The 18,839-nt window shown below is 42.4% G+C and overlaps 1 protein-coding gene across 7 annotated transcripts in view; it reads left to right on the top strand.

The window, feature by feature from the left end:
• Positions 1-18,839, top strand: part of Wdr62 (WD repeat domain 62) — a 46,242-nt gene that overhangs the window by 886 nt on the left and 26,517 nt on the right. For 6 of the 7 annotated variants that reach the window (XM_013149830.3, XM_063252633.1, XM_013149832.3 and 3 more), the window contains exons 2-9: positions 2,529-2,620; positions 3,577-3,639; positions 8,769-8,826; positions 9,059-9,229; positions 10,175-10,312; positions 10,668-10,850; positions 12,478-12,638; positions 14,702-14,891. In XM_013149830.3, coding sequence (XP_013005284.1) covers positions 2,529-2,620; positions 3,577-3,639; positions 8,769-8,826; positions 9,059-9,229; positions 10,175-10,312; positions 10,668-10,850; positions 12,478-12,638; positions 14,702-14,891 — 1,056 coding nt within the window. The remainder of the gene's footprint in view (positions 1-2,528; positions 2,621-3,576; positions 3,640-8,768; positions 8,827-9,058; positions 9,230-10,174; positions 10,313-10,667; positions 10,851-12,477; positions 12,639-14,701; positions 14,892-18,839) is intronic. The other variant, XM_013149831.3, reaches the window with a different exon arrangement.

Here is an 18,839-nt window from a genome sequence, read left to right on the forward strand (position 1 = left end):
GGAAAGGATGTGACTATCTGTAAAATGTCTGCAACTTTGCCTATACAGTACAGTTTTTACTTGAGACGCAGGAATGCAGAAGGAAATGATTTTAAAATAGACATTATTCCACTAGCACAATAGCAATTTTAAAAACTGTTTCCTAGGGCTGGGGATTTAGTTCAGCGGCATAAGCGCCTGCCTTGCAAGCAGGCAGTCGTGAGTTTGATCCCTGGTACCGATTAAAAAAAAAACTGTTTCCTAGCCCCCCAGGCATAAAGTCTGTTTCTATAAAATGGAGATAACACCCTTACCTTAGTATTGAAGAGAGATGGAATTGCGACAGTGATCTTCCTGGCACAGAATCCAGATAAAGAAAGGATGGATACGTGGTAGCTGCTGGTGAATCTTGTACCTGCTTGGTGGGTTTTTGCTGCTGCTGTTTATGTTGCTTGCTCCTGGTTGTAGAGCTCCGTGCAAGTAGCTCTTTCCTGCATTTCTGGCTGGGCCTTCAATGTCCTCCCTGTCACCAAAGTTCAGTCCTACCGGCCTGCAGTTTTTCTGAAGCTCTGAGTTCTTTCCCGCGTCCTAGCCAGTTTGTTTGGCGAGTCCTCTGCCTGGACTTTTTGCTGCAGTCTACCTGCTTGACTTCCTTTCATCATTCAAGTCTCAGCCTAAATATTACTACCCTGAGAGTTCTAGTCTGAAGCAGACACCCACCTGAATTTCTTTTTTCTTTTCTTTTCTTTTTTTTTTTTTCTTTTTCCTTTTTTATCGGTACCAGGGATCGAACTCATGACTGCCTGCTTGCAAGGCAGGTGCTTATGCCGCTGAGCTAAATCCCCAGCCCCAACCCACCTGAATTTCTCACCCAGTGTCCTGTAGTTCATAGCCCTTGTATCTTTCTGAAAGTGCTTTGTGAGTTCTTAAACTGTATGTAGGAGAATAACAATAGCAAATACAGTGTAGAGGTGGGTAAAAGCACAGCTTCTGGACTTGGGCTGCGTGAGCTTATATATTAATTTTGTTCCAGCAGAGTTGTGAACTTTTCTAGCAAGTTATGAAGTTTCTCTGTGTTTCAGTTTCTCTATAAAATGAGCAGAATGATGTAAAAATGGCTCAGTGTTGAGGCTTGCGTATGCATGGATCTGTAGTACTTAGAACAATACTTGGCATATTGCAAGTACTCTATTAGGGTTAGCTAAATACTGTTAGTATTGTATCTTGGGTACTGTCATTTATTTTTCTTGTTTGACAGCATAGCAGAGACCATCTGGCTCACAAAAAAACCTTAGTCTAAAAATGTCTAGTTATACTAATGCCCAGTAATGCTGATGGACACATAAAAACATAAATGCCATTACTTGATTGTCTTTGTAAGAATCCTGGCACTGCTCCTTCCTACATGAGTAACACTTCTAGGCCTCTGTTTCCTCATCTGTAAGATGGCAGTGGTGATGATGATGGTGACTATAGTATATTATAGAATTATAAGCATTAAATAAGTGAACAGTTATAGGTATTGGAACAGTGCTTGACTGCTGATAAATGCTCTGTAAATGTTAGCTATTATAGGAATGTTTGGCCTTTAATTCTGAGATAAGTGACTTACTTGAGGAAGCATTATTCTATAATAATTAGAAACTAGTCTATTTAAAATGTGAAAGTACCATCATTCTGTTAGTCCATACTTTATATAAATTGTTTAATCAACTGTGATAGGATCTGGCCCATTTGACTTTGAAGGCTTACATTTTTTATATGTGATAGTCCTTTTGTTTTTGTTGACACCTCTAAAACCTCCAATCTGTAAGTTTGACAAGGGAAACAGTGTCTGCTTTTGCTCCCTGCTCTGTCTGCTACAGGGTTCAAATGGCTGGCTTTGAACCAGTCTGCCTGGGTTTGTATCAGCCTTGGAGAACCTGGCCACTCCCTGGGTACCACATCTTGGGCCTCAGTGTGCTTGTCTGTAAATATTGTCTTCTTCCTTAGGTTATTGTGAGGATTCTAGTCTTTTAGGCAAATGAAAATAACCAAAGAATTTATTTTCACTTCAGCATTCCCTTTTTCTTGGCATTCCCAATTTCTTTCTCTGCTTTATTTTTTCTATTGCTACTATCATCATATGACATCTAGTTTGTATATTTGATTTGGTCCTTTTCTGTATCTTCCGTCCCCTTCACCACCAGAATGTGAGCTCCAGGAAGGCAGAGATTTTTGTCTATATTCTCCTCCATTTTTTAATTTCCTTTTTTAAAATTCTTTTTAATTTTTTTGGTGCTGAGGACTGAAATCAGGGCCTCCTGCTTGCTAAACAAGTGTTCTACCACTGAGGTAAACTCCCAGTCCTCTTCCCATCCATTCTGTAGCCTGCACCTAGCACTGTGTATTTGCTGAAGGAATGTTGTAGCTGCTGGTAGGTTGCTTGGCTGCTGAAACTCACTAAATGTGTACTAGAAGAAGGAGGAACTACATGGCGGTTGAGCTAGCTGTCCCATGTGGGCGTTCTGCTGGGGCAGATGCCTTTGACTTGGGCCGTTTCTTTGCAGGTGTCACTTGAGAAGGTGCTTGGCATCACTGCCCAGAGCAGCAGTGGCCTAACCTGTGACCCTGGCACAGGTCATGTGGCCTACCTGGCAGGGTAAGTACATGGGTGGGCCTCTGCATCTAACCATTTTTTGTGAAGGAATTTGGAACTGAAGTTATTGGTGAATCTCTAGGCCTCAACTTTCCCATCTATAGAATGTTAATAATGCTGCTTACTTCCAGGGGCTATGGAGAGGATTCCATAGGCCCATCTGTGTCTACAACAGTGCCTAGCACATAGTGAATGCTATGAAGACTTAATTATGACTACAAGTAGGAGATGGCAGCAATTCTGGGACATTCAGGTGGTTAAAACCAAAACTAGTGCTACTTTCTGCTTGGGTAGTTAAGGAGATCTAGCAGCTGTTTAGTCCACAAATAAGGCCTGCACTGTTGTAGACATCAAAAGGACCTCCCAGCAAGACAGGGCAGATCCATAGTAATTCCCAATGAGCAATATCTATTGCTGGGTTAGGAAAGCAATCCAAGAAGAGGTGGGTTCTGAAATCCAACAAGAATGTATTCACATTCTTGTTCTGTTCCTGACATACTGAATTACCTGGGCAAAGAACTTCCTCTCGCTGGGCTTCAGTTTCCTATCTACAAAATAGGCCTAAAGAGTCCTAACCTCACTTAGCAGCTGTAAAGATTTAAAGAGATCATGGATATAAGGTCATTAGCCAAGCCCAATGATTGCAAACTTTTTAGAGCTTTCAGTGATACAAACAGCCTACTGTGGCACACATACTGTGGGTTCACTACCATTGGCCTAGGTCCTAGAGCCCAGCAGAATAGCTTCCACAGAGGAAGTATTGGTCTGTATTTAAAAATATATTAATAATGTTAAGTGCCCTAGAATTTTCATCATAAACGTTTGGAGGAGAAAGAGGAAACCAGAGAAAATCTTCTGTTGAGAGGAAGTTTTGTTGACATGTGGGCTTTTCTGGAGGGATAGAGTCATCCCTGAACTAACATGCTGCCCAGCTGAGACACGTTTTCCTTTTTCTCTAGCTGTGTGGTGGTGATTTTGAATCTCAAGGAGAACAAGCAGCAGCACATCTTGAATACTGCCAGGTAGGCTGTGGGGCCTGGCTATGAGGTAGGGGCAACCTGGTATGTCTCTCCCACAGAGCCTAAAGGTCCTCATAGGTAGGGGATCACTCATTTATTCCTCCATTGTCTCAGCCACATTCACCTAGTATCTGTTGTGCTAGGTGCTGTTCCAGGTGCTGGTGACATGGCAATGACCCAGAGATAAGAATTTCCCATTAGAGATGATAGCCTGGTGCAGGCTATAAAATCAGTTGGCAGATTACTTGTTGATGATGCTCAGAGCTGTGGAGGGAATTAAGGAGAACATGCCAGGTCAGAAAATGCAGGAAAGGCTCCCCAAGTCTGAGACCTGCGGGCAATAAGAGTGACTAATATGAAGGAAAGGGAAAGGAACCCAAGCAAGATCAGCAGGACAAGGATCCTGCAGTGGTAAGGAGCTGCTGTGGTGCTGGGAGTAACATAAGAGAAGCAGAAGCTGCATTACATGGGCCTCATGGGCCTTGGGCGGGGGCCAGATGTCACACTGAATGCAAAGAGAAACACTGGAAGAAGTTTATAGGCCAGAGAAGTGCTTTCCACTGCCACCAAAACATTCCAGCATACCCTTTCTCTCTCCAAATTTTTTTCCTTTCTGATATGTTATTTAATTTCCCTATTGTTGGTATTTGCTCTCTCCCTTGCACAGTGTGATCTTTCTGAAGGCAGGAACTTTCTCTCAGTTCACTTTTTTTCCTTATTACTGAGGATTGAGGCCTAATACATTGAACTTAATTCCCCATCCCCTTTTTATTTATTTATTTTGACAGGGTCTGGCATAGATTTTTTTATTTTAATTTTTAAATTTTTTAATTAATTTGAAAATTAATTAATTATTGTCTTTTTGAGACAGGGTCTCACAATGCAGTTCAGGCTGGCCTCAAGCTCACTTTGTAGCCTGGGATGGTTTCAAATGTGCAACAATCCTCCTGCCTCAGCCTCCCCAGTGCTGGGATTACAGGCCTGTGCCACCATGCCTGGCTTTTAGTTTTAATTTTTGAGGTAGAGTTTCACTAAGTTCTCTAGACTGGGCTCAAATGTGTGATCATCCTTTCTGAACCTCCAAGGGTGCTGGGATTACAGATGTGAGTCACCATGTCCAATTTGATTTGGGTTTTAGAAAGATCCTTCCATGTGGACATGGTAGCACATACTGTAATCCCAGCACTTGGGAGGCTAAAATAGGATTGCCTTGAGTTTGAGGCTAACCTGGGCTACATAGTGAGTTAAAGGCCAGCTTAAACTGTACATTGAGAACCTGTCTCTAAAAGCGAAACACAACAAAAAAAGAAAGATACTTCCAAAAAAAATCCCTCCGGCAACATGTTTCTTAGGGAAAGCCTTTTGCTGTGAACAAGTGCCCCTGCCTCACTCATTTTGAAGATATAGTACCAAAAAGGCTTACGACCTTTGGTAGACACCTGCATCACTCCTTGACATATTTGAAACTCAGCTTCTTTGACTCCAGGTGAACAGATGAGGTGCAGATTTTCTGTCTCCCTTATGGTCTCTATGGCATTGTTTTTAAACTATGGCAGGCCTTATTATGTGGCAGAGATAGATTCCATCTTGGGTTCTTGGACTCTCAGCTCCTAACTATGAGTTCAGTTATTGGTGATAAGGGCAGAGCTGGCTTAAAAATTCACTGTGTGATCTTGGGTGAAATACTGCTTTCTGAGCCATAGCCTCCTCTGCAAATAAAATAATTTGTTTCCTTTTGAGAAAATGTCCTTAAGACAGTAATCACAAACCAGAGATCCACAAATTTGCCTGATAAAATATGCATTTTGTCTTTTTTTGTTTTTTTGCTGTGTTTTGTTTTGTTTTGTTTTGCTTTGTTTTGGTGGTACTGGGAATTGAACACAGAGCCTTTGCACTTAGTTGAATCTGTAGCCTTTTTGGGGGGTGGGGTAGATTTGCTAAATTTACTGGGTTGCCTAGACTGGGCTCAGATTTGAGATCTTCCTGCCTCAGTCTCCCGCATGGATTACAAGCATGTGACATCATATACATCTAAAATTTTTTTACACAAAATTAAATTTCTTTGAGGCCAGGGATTTAGCTCAGTAGCATAAGTGCCTGCCTGGCAAACATAAGGTCATGAGTTCAATTCCCAGTACAAGAAAGAAAGAAAATAAATTTTCTTCTTATTTTAGAAAAGTTGGAAATCCTGGCCACTGGTACTCACATTCCCCTGTGGCAGTGATAGACTAGAGTTTAGTTTAGTGGTACTTGTCAGATGCCTATCAGCTACTCTTTCTTGTCCAGTTTTCCTCCTTAATTTGTATAAGCAGTGCAGGCATGGGGGTGCCAACTTTCTGTCTTTGGTGGGTCTCTTTGAGGCAGTGGTGTGCCCAATGAGGAGATATTAAAGTCCTGAGTACATATTAAAGTCACATGATCCTGAGCTTTAACCCCAGAGAAGGTTGAAATCATTGATCTAGAATGAGATCTAAGCATTGGCAATTTTTTAAACCTTATGTCAGAATACTTCAGATTTACAGGAGTAGTAAAAAGAGCACCTATATACCTTTCCTTTTATTTTCCATATATTAATATTTACCACATCTGCTTTGTCATTCTTTATTAATATGTGTATTTTTTTTAACTGTTTGAGAGTAAGTTGCAAACACGATACCTTTGTCTCTAAATACTTCAGTATAAATGTCCTAAAAAACTTAGAACATAGTCCTTCAAAATTAAAACACATCCATCAAAATCAGGAAATTCAAACCGGTATAGCTCTGCCATCTACTTGAATCACTCCATTCAGGTTTCAATATTTGTTCCAAAACTTTCCTTTACAGCTACAGGATTCTGCCCTGAATCACACATTGATTCAGTTGTCACTTCAGTCTGTTTCAGGGTGAAAGAACTCCTCAATCTTTTCTCTACTTTCATATCTTGACACTTTCAGGAACTATGTATCAGTTGTTTTGTACAATATCCCAGTGTTCAGGTTGTCTGCTGTTTCCTCACTGTAGATTCAGGTTCTGTATCTTTGGCAGGAATACTCCAGTGACTGGTGGTATTCATGTGGAAACTAGGTTAAGATGATACCTGCCGGACTTCATCAAAGCTTCTCCCCTTTGGTGATTAGTAACTGTCTTGGGGGAATGTTCTCTAAGACAATGCACATTATCTTCCTGTTCTTCACTATATTCACCTCAGCTAGTCGTGCATGGCATTACAATATTTCAAAAGTTTTCCAAGGAATTTTATGTGGCCAGTACTGATAACCTAGAAGTCAGAAAGTTGTCCTGTCGGGTTAGATGACCTTGAGCAGAGGCTTCCTTGAATGGAGGTGTCCACATCTGCAGAATTAGCTAATGAGACTAGACTCCCAGAGCATGCTCCTGTGATGACCACATGGCATTTGCCAGAGAGCTAGGCACAGGCTCAGGGTATACAGCAGGGCAGGGGTGACTACAAACAATGAAAACCCCACAACAGCATGGCTAACAATGCAAGGGCATGCTTTTCTTCTGCATACAAATTCTGGAGCTATGCAGCTCAAGTATCTGGTGTCTCTTATAAGAGTAGGGATCAGACATACTTGATGGTACTTGCCTGTAATGCCAGGCATTGGGAGGTTGAAGCAGGAGAATCACCCTGAGTTTGAGGCCAGTCTGGACTACATAGTGAGACCCTGTCCCAAAACCAACTTTTTTTTTTTTTTTTTGTCTTTTTCGTTTTTATCGGTACCAGGGATCAAACTCACGACTACCTGCTTGCAAGGCAGGCGCTTATGCCACTGAGCTAAATCCCCAGCCCCCCAAAACCAACTTTTTAAAAAGTTATTGTTGACTTCATTCCTTTTGTGTTTCTGTTCTGCCACACTTAATTGCAAGGCTTCTGTTCTTGAGATCACTTGAAGACCCAAAATGGAATTTTGGCTGTCCTTGCAGGATGAATGCAAGTGGGGAACTTGGTAAGGCGTTCCCATTGTGTAACTTTTCTGGAGGTCCCTTGCAGCCCACCACCTTTCTGCTCACAGGCTAGACTAAGTCATGTAGCTGTGTCTGTGTAGCTGCAAGGGAATTGAGGAATATACTCTGACTGAGCACATTAGCATCCCATTTCAAAGTGTGGTTATGGCAGTGAGGAAGGAAGGCAATCGAGTATAGGGTAGGCAGCTGTATGTGATGTCTGCTGCTGTAAGGAGTAGAAGGAAGGCCACAGCGGGTGGACTCCACGATGATAAATGTTCCAAGCTTGTCAAGTCTCACTTAAGGTGCCAGGGATACCACTCAGTGGCACAGTATTTGCCTGGTAAGCACAAGGTCATAAGTTCAATTCCCAATACCAAAAAAAAAGTCTCATTTGAAAACTTTCTTGGGCTAGGGATTTAGCTCAGCTGCATAAGTGCCTGCCTGGCAAGCACAAGATTGTGAGTTTGATCCCCAGTACCAAAAAAACCCCACCACATTTTCTTAGTTATCTCCATGTTAATTTACTAACTCATGTGAGGGAAGCAATTAGTAGACTGTTAAAAAACAAAGAGGGAATAGCTCAGTGGTAGAGTGTTTGCCTAGCATGTACAAAGCCTCAGCACTACAAAAATGTTTTTAAAAAAGTGAAGAGGGAAAAAATGTGTACAATCTGGGAATGGAAAGTTACTTCTAGAAAACATGCCAATTATTCTGGTCCTTGTGCAGGAATATTACCATAGGGAAGCATTTCAGTTGTTTGTGGATTTTGCAGAATGCTTTAGCATGTAAACTGTGGGTTTAGCAGTTGAGCATATGCAGCAGGCTTCTCAGTGTTTATAACACTCTTTTAGTGAGGCTAGATCCATACCATTGCCTGTGTGTAGATTTCTGAGGATCATAGGATAGGTGAGGTCTTAGGAAGCCCACTCTACAGAGAGAGAAGGAAACAGTGTCCCTGAACAGTGTACAACCCATTTGGATTTGGTGTTTCATGGAGGGACCTTTGGTTTTACTCTCTTACCCAAGTGCTGTGTTGGACACACAGGCCTCACTATTTGCATGGAGCCGCTTGTACTCACCTCTCTTGGCCCATTCCCAGGCCCAGGGCTAGGAATAGGCAGAGTGCTGAGAGCACGGCCACCCTCAGTAAAATCAGTGATCAGTTCTTTTCCTTGTTCCCAGGAAGTCACTGAGCGCTCTGGCCTTCTCCCCTGATGGGAAGTACATAGTGACCGGAGAGGTGAGTCACAATCACGACTAAACAGGTGGGGAGAGCCTTGGGGCCATTTCTTTTGCTCCCAAAAGCCTAGGAAGTCTCTGAAATGACTCCCTCTTGGGTCAGAAAAGTCCTGGGGCCAATGAAGGAGCTGGCTTTTGGGGATGCCCTGTGGCAATGACAACTTCAGCTCTGATAGCCCTTATAACTCTGCCTGTACAGACCCCAGCAACATTAATGGCCTCACTTTCCCTAGAACGGGCACAGGCCAGCTGTGCGCATCTGGGATGTGGAAGAGAAAAGTCAGGTGGCAGAGATGCTGGGTCACAAGTATGGAGTAGCCTGTGTGGCTTTCTCACCCAATATGAAGCACATCGTGTCCATGGGCTACCAGCATGACATGGTTCTCAGTGTCTGGGATTGGAAGGTAAGAGCCACTCCTGGGCCTATGGACAGGTACTCAGTTACTAGAGTATCTAGAGTCTCAGGCATTGTAACTAAATGAAATAACTTGTTATAGTACTCATTCAGCTAGCAGGTGTTTATTGAATACCTACTGCTTCTTTCTGTTCTGCTATACTTATTTTGAGGTTTCTGTTCCTGAGGCGGCCTGCTGGCCCAAATTGGAGTCATGTCTAGCTGTCATGTCCCTATTTCAGAAGAACAAGTGGGGAGCAGGGCACATTTCTTGTTGGACCCAACTTGACTGTGGAGTTACTCGATTTCTTTTTATATCAAATAGCTGTGACCTTTGACAAATGACTTCTCTGTGTTTCCTCACCTCTAAAATGGCTATAACAGAATCTGCCTCCTTGAGTTGTGACTTCGGATTTCCACACCAGAAGGCTAGGATTTGGAACCACTGGGGAGGATTTGGAGTCAGCAGAAGTAGCTACCAAGTCCTGGTTGCACCTATCACCTATCATGTGATCTTGAACACATGATGTCCCCCTTGGTAGCTGGGGATTTAGCTCAGTGGTGTAAGCATTTGTCTGGCAACCACGAGGCTATGAGTTTGATCCCTGGTACAAAACAACAATAACAAAAAAACAAAAACAAATGATGTCCCCCTTAGCCTGACAGAAGGGTGAAGAAGTGCCTTCCTCTTAGGACTTTTGAGAGGATTCTGTGGGTTACCCCGATAAGGGCTCAGCAAAAGGCCCAGAGCAACAGCCTGTCCCCAACACCAGGGCTGCAGAGCTTGGACCTCTGGAGCAAGACTTACTCTCATCTGAGAATCTTTCTAAGCCTAAGTCTCCTCTATAAGTTCGGAAGATCAAGGTTCATACATCAGATTCCCTAGAGAGCAGCTCACTATAGAGTCGAAGGAAAACCAGTGCTGGTATGAGTTTCTCTGTACCCATTCTTCCAGAAAGATGTCGTGGTGGCCTCCAACAAGGTATCTTGCAGGGTCATTGCCCTCTCCTTCTCTGAGGACAGCAGCTATTTTGTCACTGTCGGGAACCGGCACGTGAGGTTCTGGTTCTTAGAAGTCTCCACTGAAACAAAGGTGAGTTTCAGTCCCTGCCACTTCAGCCAGGCCCTAGGGGAGTCACTGGTAGTAGCAGCACAGGCTCCTGTTGCTATTGAAGCCTTGCTTAGGGGTGTCTCCGAGATCATCTGCTCACCCAAGTGTTGATTGGCAGGACCTGCAGGAACCTCCGACCTTAGAGCCAGACCTCATTCTTGAACCGCTGCCTTCCAACCTCTCTGCACAGAAGTCTCTGTTCTGTTTTCCCTTTCCTTCTCCCCCACTTGGAAGACTTCAGAGTCCTCTTTAGCTGTGTTGATAAGGGATCCATAATGGCCCTTTAGGGGACTTAAGTCATGTGGATGATATCTTACTGTATCCTGCTGTGCTTTAGGTGACAGGCACAGTGCCCCTAGTGGGGCGCTCAGGAATCCTGGGTGAGCTGCACAACAACATCTTCTGTGGTGTGGCATGTGGCCGGGGCCTCATGGCAGGCAACACATTCTGTGTGTCCTCTTCGGGCCTCCTCTGCCAGTTCAATGAGAAGAGGGTGCTGGAGAAGTGGATCGATCTGAAGGTACTTATCCCTCTGTGCTAGCAGTGGGGCAGCATTCTTCCCACTTGGTTGTCTCCAGGATGCTCAGCAGTGTCTCTGCTGCTGGTTACCCTCACTAGTTTTGTGTGCGCAAGGTTCCAGGCGTACAGCTCCTCCTCTGTGCCTCAGTGTCTTTGTAAAATGGAAATCCTGCTCTCACAGTTGAGAAGATATAAGATGATATATGTGAGGCATTTGGCACAGTCAGAATTGCAATTACTTTCCATTAATCTTTGATCTAGTTCACATTCCCTTTAATCCCAGCATTGGGGAGTAGAGGCAGGAATTGCTGCAAATTTGAGGCCAGCCTAAATCGTTGATAATCTTCATGCTTCAGCCTCCTGAGTGCTGACATTATAGGTTATATGTCATGGCAACAGGCATATCATACTTTATTTTTAATCTAAGGTACAATTGATTTTATTCCTTTTCAGTCAAAAAAGACTACAAAATATATAAAATTTTGTTGTTGTTATTTTTGTTTTTTGGTACCAGGGATCTAACACATGATCTCATGCTTACCAGGCAAGCATTTGAGCCGCTGAGCTAAATGTCCAGCCCAAAATACATAAAATTTTAAAACAAGGATAATGAATCAGTAAATTACCGAACAACTTTTCTTCAGTATCTGAAGGTTTGAGACCAAGCTGTTTCCCCCATTCCAATGTCACTTCCCCATTCTGATGTCCAAAGTTTCCATTTTGTTTCCATCTTCACAGTTAATGACGTGTAAAAGAATTCTAAATTCTGTCTTTTCCAGTTGGTAAACATCATAGGTTTGTTTGTTTTCTTGTTTTAATCCTTTCCCTAGAATTTAAGCAGTTTTTAAATGGGAAGCTTGGGGCTGGGGATTTAGCTCAGCAGCATAAGCGCCTGCCTTGCAAGCAGGCAGTTGTGAGTTCGATCTCCGGTACCGATAAAAAGGAAAAAGACAAAAAAAAAAAAAAAAATGGGAAGCTTTTGACAAGTAAAAATTTACTGAGTGTGAAAGGCTCACAAAGTCCTCTAGACTTTGGAAAACTCCCTTACTCTGTGTCTAAACGTCTAGACTTGCTGGCCCTTCTATCTGAGTGTCCTGATAGAATAGAATGTCCTTCCTGTGTACTATAACTTTTTTCTAGGCTGCTTTATAGTATTCATCTTTATGAAATTGGTTTTTGGTTTGTTTTTTTTTTGTATTTTTACCGGTACCAGGGATCGACTTGGCTTGCAAGGCAGGCACTTATGCCGCTGAGCTAAATCCCTAGCCCTATGAAATTATTTTAAAGCAATAAAAGCAATAGGGAAAATATTTTAAGCTTAAACATTAACCCAGTTACTACAGGTCATATACAGTGTGCTGAACAGATATTTTCCACCCACTGCTGAGTTTCTCTGTAGACAGCAATGATTGCTGTGTCCCAACTCGTGTCTCTCTCTGCCTGCTGGCACATCTCCTTCAGTTGTATCCTGATTTTAAAAATCTTAAGATGTGCTGAAATGGGCATCTTAGACCCATGGAACCATAAGTCTCCTCTGCAGTGCTGAGGCTACTGTCGGTCCCTGTGTCCTGAGGCCAGGTCATGTGAAGCACCAGGTTCATTTGGGTCTGTCTCCTCTGTTTCCATAGGTTTCCCTGTCTTCCTGCCTCTGTGTTAGTGAGGAACTCATCTTCTGTGGCTGCACAGATGGAATAATCCGCATCTTCCAGGCCCACAGCCTCCAATACCTTACCAACCTGCCCAAGCCACACCACCTTGGGGTAGACGTGGCCCAGCCCCAGGAGTCCAGGTACCACCAGACATGGGTAAGGGGAGGGAAGGGAGATGGGTTGGCACTCATGCATGCTTCTAGATCTGTCCACATCTGCCTGACCAGCTTAACAGTACTAATGATTCCTCTCATCCTTGGGCATTACCTACAGAGAATAAGGAAAAAATTCTGCCTTTCCAGGGCAAATTTTGGGACAAGAAGTGAAGCTGGAGGGTAAGGGTGAGTGATAGAGGATGGGACACAAAGTAATAAACAGAATCACTTCAGGTAATGCTGAGTGCTCTTAAAAAGCTAAAACTTGGACCAGGGATTTAGCTCAGTGACTCAATGTTTGCCTGCTAAGTGCAAGGTCAAGAGTTCGATCCCCAGTACCCCCCAAAAAAGCTAAATCTCAAAGCAGATTTGAATCTAATGGAATGTGTTCTTCCATGTTGTTAACATTTATTAAACAACTGATAAGTGCAATCCCTAGGCTGGCAGCAGGAAAACAAACAAGGAAATAAAGATCTCTACCACCAGAAAGCTTATAAGGGCTGTGTGTTATGGTGCATGCCTATAATCCCAGCATTGAGGAGGTTGAGGCAGAAGGATTGCCATGAGTTCAAGGTCATTGTGAACTGCATAGTGAAACCTGGTTTTAGAAAGAAAAGTTACTAGGGAGTGAAGGAGCTGCATATTATATAAGTGCACAATGTCCGATGTCACAGCTCTTAGTCAAAGAAAGCAAGGATCTGGGAAGGAGTACAGTGTCTGGTGAGGAAGAGCTAGCTGCATGGAGAGCTAGGCCCTAACAGCAAGTGTAAAGGCCTGAGAGGACAACACATTGGAAATAGCACATTATAGGAATAGTGAAGGCTGTGAGACCAGAACCTAGTATCCTGGGGGAGGATGGCAAGAAATGAGGTCCCAGTATTGATAGAGGCCACACAGTGGGAGGAGTCTGCAGTCTATTCTGAGGTCGATGGGCAGGCTTGAGGGGTTACATGACCAGGCTTTGCATGGTAGATGCTTGGCTACTGTGTCCAGACTATAGGGAAGGGCCAAGCTGTGGTTTATTCCCTTTGTTATTAGTCTGACAGACCGTGGGCAGGATACCTAACTAGAACATGCTAGAGACCCAGGGTTTTCTACCTGTCCATTGCTGGACACCAACTCCCGGGTTGGTGGACACCCTTCTCCAAGAGATGGCTTAAAGGGAATGACTGGATGTCATGAAGGGAAAAGGATAGATGAGCAACCCATAGCCTATGGCATGTTGCAGTAGCTAGGCTGCCCAGCTGTACTTCTGTTGTGTGCTGTGCATCCTAAGGCAGGTGAGTATACCTGTCAGTACTCTGGTTTCCTCATCAGTAAAACACAGAACTCACTGTTATGGTTGTGAGAATTGAGCGCAGCTAAGATACTTAGCCTGGCTCACAGTGAGTTTTCAGTAAGCATTAGCCTTTGTAGGGACACCCCAGGCCAGGGGACAGCTCCCTAGCCCCATTAGACGAGGTTTTAAATCAACCTATTGGTGAGACCAAGGAAAAAGGAAAGCGGAGGCCTATGGTACCTGCCCATTTTCTGACCATGATCCGGGAAAAAAAAAAAAAAGGATGGGAACCTGGGTTAAGAAGAATGAGGGCAGAGAGGTGTCAGCAGGAATCAAAAACTCAAACTGTCCTCGAGAGTGTACTTTTATTTTGTTTTTTCCTATTTTACTTGGGCCAAACTCACTCTGCAGAGCCAGTTTCTGTCTCCTTCACTTTTATTTTTTCTCAAATTTTGCCACTGCTAAAAACAAAGCAAACAAAACAAAAACACCTCAAAGGCCAGGCATACAATTTCAATTTGCAGCCTCTGTTAGAACCAAACCAGGGGGCTGGGGATTTAGCTCAGCGGCATAAGCGCCTGCCTTGCAAGCAGGGAGTTGTGAGTTCGATCCCCAGTAACGATAAAAAGGAAAAAGACAAAAAAAAAAAAAAAAGAACCAAACCAAAAGAAGGAGGATGAGTAGGTGAGATGCCATCAATAGAATCAACAGGCAAGAAGCACTGCTCACTGACAGTGGTGATGTTCGATGATTCATGTGGCCTTGTTAGCTCTCTCTGTCACAGGAAAGTGGATGCAGTCTACCCAGATACAGTGGCACTGACCTTCGATCCTGTCCATCAGTGGTTGTCCTGCGTATATAGGGACCATAGCATCTACATCTGGGATGTCAAAGACATCAACAAAGTGGATAAAATATGGTCAGAACTCTTCCATAGCTCCTATGTCTGGAATGTGGAGGTGAGTCGCGCTCTTCCCTGGCCCCTGCTCAGCTAGTGGAATCTTCCACAGAGTTTGAGGTATCCATTGCACCTTTCCTTCAGAAAGATACTCATTGACTCCCACAATGTGATAGGCCCTCTTGGAGGTGCTAGGGACACTGTTGAGAAACAAATAAGTCCCTCCTCTCAAATCTAGGCAACCTCTGAGCCACTTCAGTGTGAATGTCTTGGTTAGACTAGTACAATTTGCAATTCTGTACTGTTTCAGCACCTCACTGAAACCTTCACAGAGCTTAAAGTCAGCCTGCTTCTGTGAATACTCCAAAAACTTTCAGTCAACAAAGATTCTTTGTCTGGGCTCTCAAAAATTTGGCTGTGACATATCTTTTTTTGTCTCTTTGAGATAGGGTTTCACCATGTAGTTCAGGCTTTGAACTCACAGCCATCCTGCCTCAGCCTCCCAAGTGCTGGGATTACAGGTGTGCACCACACCCAGCTACCATGATATATCTTGATTTGGATCTCTTTGAGTTTATCATACTTGGAGTAGATTGAGCTTTTTTTTTTCCGGGAGGAGGGTACTGGGGATTGAGCTCATGACCTCACACTCACCAGAAAGGTGCTTGCGCTGCTGAGCTAAATTCCCAGCCCTGTTGAGCTTTATTATGTTGATTCATGTCTTTAACAAACTTAGGAAATTTTTTAAGGAAAAATTTTCAAGATAGGCACAACAGTGAGTGCCTGTAATCTCAGCTACTCAGGAGGCTGTAGGGGAAAGATCAGTTGAGTCTAGGAGTTCAAGAGCAGTCTGGGCAACAGAGTAAAACCCTTTCTCCATAAAAAATTTTTTTAAGAATTTAGACATGCCGGGCATAGTGACACATACTTGTAAACCCAGCACGTGGGAGGCTGAGGCAGGAGGATCACTACAAGTTCAAGACCAGCATGGGCTACATAATGAGTTCAAGACCAGTGTGAACTACATAGACCCAGTCTAAAAAAAAAAGTTTTCAAATTTTAGATAATGAAGATACATCTCTTTTCCTTTCTCCTTTCCATCTGAGATTCTCATAATGCATATATTGGTACTTTTGATGATGTTCCACAGGTTCCTAGTCCTGAAGGCTCTGTTCACTTTTTTTTTTTTTTTTTGAGCCAGGGTCTTGCTATGCAGTTCAGGCTGACCTTGAGCTCACTTTGTAGCCCAGGCTGGTCTCAAACTCGCAGTGATCCTCCTGCCTCAGCCTCCCGAGTGCTGGGATTACAGGCGTGAGCCACCACGCCCGGCAATTACTTTTTTTTTTTAAGAGAATAAAACCAAACAAAACAAAACAGAATAAAGTCAATCAAAACAAAACAGAGAAATATAGGACTCCAAAATAAGACAATAGAAAGTCAACAATGGCTACCATAACACCTCTTGTTATCTTCAGAATAGTTGCCCATACCATCAGACATAATAAAATCAAACAAAACAGAACAGCATAAAAGCAATCAAAACAAAACAGTGAAAGCAATACAGGACTTTAAAACAGGATAATAGGGAATCAACAATGGCTACCATAACATATCTTGTTATCTTCAAAATAGCCGTCCATACTCCCAGAAATAATAAAAATCAAACAAAACAAAACAGAATAAAACCAAAACAATGAAAACAATACAGGACTTTAGAATAAGATAAGAGGGAATTAACAATGGCTACCACTCTTAGAAGGAAATCCCCCTTAGTTGCTATACTGCATATTGTTTCCCACTAAATAGATGCTCAGACTACTGGCCTAATACCCACAAAGTCAATAAAAAAATACAAGCATTAAGTTGTTTTTTTTTTTTACTTGAGTAGCTATCCTCTCAGCCTATATTTCTCCAAATCGGCTGGTTAGGGATGGGGAGGAGTGGGTCGATTCTTCTTGTCTCCCAGCCCACACACTGGCTGGCTTACAGGAAGGAGTTAGCTTCTTGGTTCTCCTCCCAGCCCACATGGCTGCCACTGACTCACAGGAAGGGATTGGCTTCTTGGTTCTCCTCTTGGCCCATGACTGCCACTGGCTCATGGGAAGGGGTTAGCTTCTTAGTTCTCTTCCCAGCTCAAGAAGACCCATTTTACAAAAGTTTATATTAAAGTCTGCTGGGGTTTTTCTAATGTTACTCTCTCTAGTGCTATTATCTAAAGTCAAACAAGGAGTACTAGTAAATTTAGTAACCAGCTCAAATACAACACATACAAGAATAAAACAGGAATAAAAATAATCCCATTGAAGAAATATAACCTTATAACCTTCCCATTTTTAACTTAGATTTTTCATCATTTAACAAAATGATAAGAGACAAAGCATGAGCATTTACAAGCCATGGGCAAAGACATAATAAAATTTGAAGCATAAGAATTTGTTGTCTAGAGTTACAGTTCAGAGTCCATAAAACAAAGTATATTCTTACTCCATCCAGTGATCTCAGTGGAAAACCTCCAAATGATATAGGGGAAAGAAACTTCCAACTTACTACATGTCCGTATGAATTTGTCTTCTCTAAAATCAAAGAATAAATTTTAGGAACAATGGAGGTTAAAAGCAGAATATTTTTGAGAGAAAGAAAACTTCTGTCTGAGAGAGAGACAGAAGAGGTCCCAAGTGGGTTGCCCTCTATTCACTTTTTGCCACACATTTTTCTATTTCTTACACTTTATAATTTCAGTTGACCAAGCTTTAAATTCACTATTTCTTTTCTTTTTTTTTTTTTTTTTTTTTTTTTTTTTTTTTTTTTTGTCTTTTTCCTTTTTATCTGTACCAGGGATCGAACTGCCTGCGTTGCAAGCAGGCAGTCGTGGGTTTGATCCCTGGTACCCATAAAAAGGAAAAAGACAACAAAAGCGGGGGGGGGGGGGCATAAGCACCTGCCTTGCAAGCAGGCAGTCGTGAGTTCGATCCCTGGTACTGATAAAAACGAAAAAAGACCAAAAAAAAAAAGATAATTGATTGATAGTCTTTGTCTAAAAATCCAATTTGAGCCTCCTCAGACACACTTACTAAATACCTTTTGTTCTATAAGTGGGTCATGCTGTCTCCTTGCCCTCCCCCCTCTTTTTTTTTTTTTTTTTTTTGAGACAGAATCTCATTATGCAATTAGGCTGAATTTAAACTCACTTATGTAGCCTAGGCTAGCCTTGAACTCATAGCAATCCTCCTGTCTCAGCTTCATGAGTACTGGGATTGCAGGCATGTGCCATCACACCCAGCCCATGCTTTCTTTGTTGCATGCCTGCCTCATTTTTGTTGTCGTCATTGTTGAAAACTGAATATTCTACATGTCATAATATGATGAACTCTAGAAATCAAATTCTTTCCTTTCTCCATGTGTATTTTGGCTGATTATTAGAATTGTTTATTAATAACTTTTCTGAACTATTTTGTAGAGATTATATTCTTTGTCATGTCTTATCACTGTAGTTTCTGTTATTATGGTTAACTCATGATTTGACAGATTTCTTTAAATGCCAATTTTTTTTTTTTTTTGTCTTTTTCCGTTTTACCTTTTATCGGTACCAGCGATCGAACTCAAGACTGCCTGCTTGCAAGGCAGGCACTTTTAAATGCCAATATTAAGCAGTTTTTTGTCATTTTCATTCCCCTAGTATAAGTTCTTCATTAGATTCCACAGTTCTGAAAAAGTTGATATGAACAACAGTTTTTGCCAGTTTAATAGGTGAATAAAGAATCAGCTTTTTGGAGTTTTTTACTCCACCATATTCAAAACTACCACTTAACACTCATTTGTCTTTCATTTTAAAAGAAACTATATGTATTTAGTCCTCACCTTCTTGTATCAGCTTCACTTTATCATTTTTGTTGTCTGAAGCTCATTCTGTAGATTTGATAGGATCAGTTCATTAGAATAGTATTTCTTGATTTATCTTTTCTTTTTTTTTTTACCGGTACTGGGGATCGAACTCATGACCACCTGCTTG

The sequence above is a fragment of the Cavia porcellus genome, unplaced genomic scaffold (genome assembly GCF_034190915.1).
Source record: "Cavia porcellus strain 051 isolate PalLab524CR breed Dunkin Hartley unplaced genomic scaffold, mCavPor4.1 scaffold_7, whole genome shotgun sequence".
NCBI lineage: Eukaryota > Metazoa > Chordata > Mammalia > Rodentia > Caviidae > Cavia > Cavia porcellus.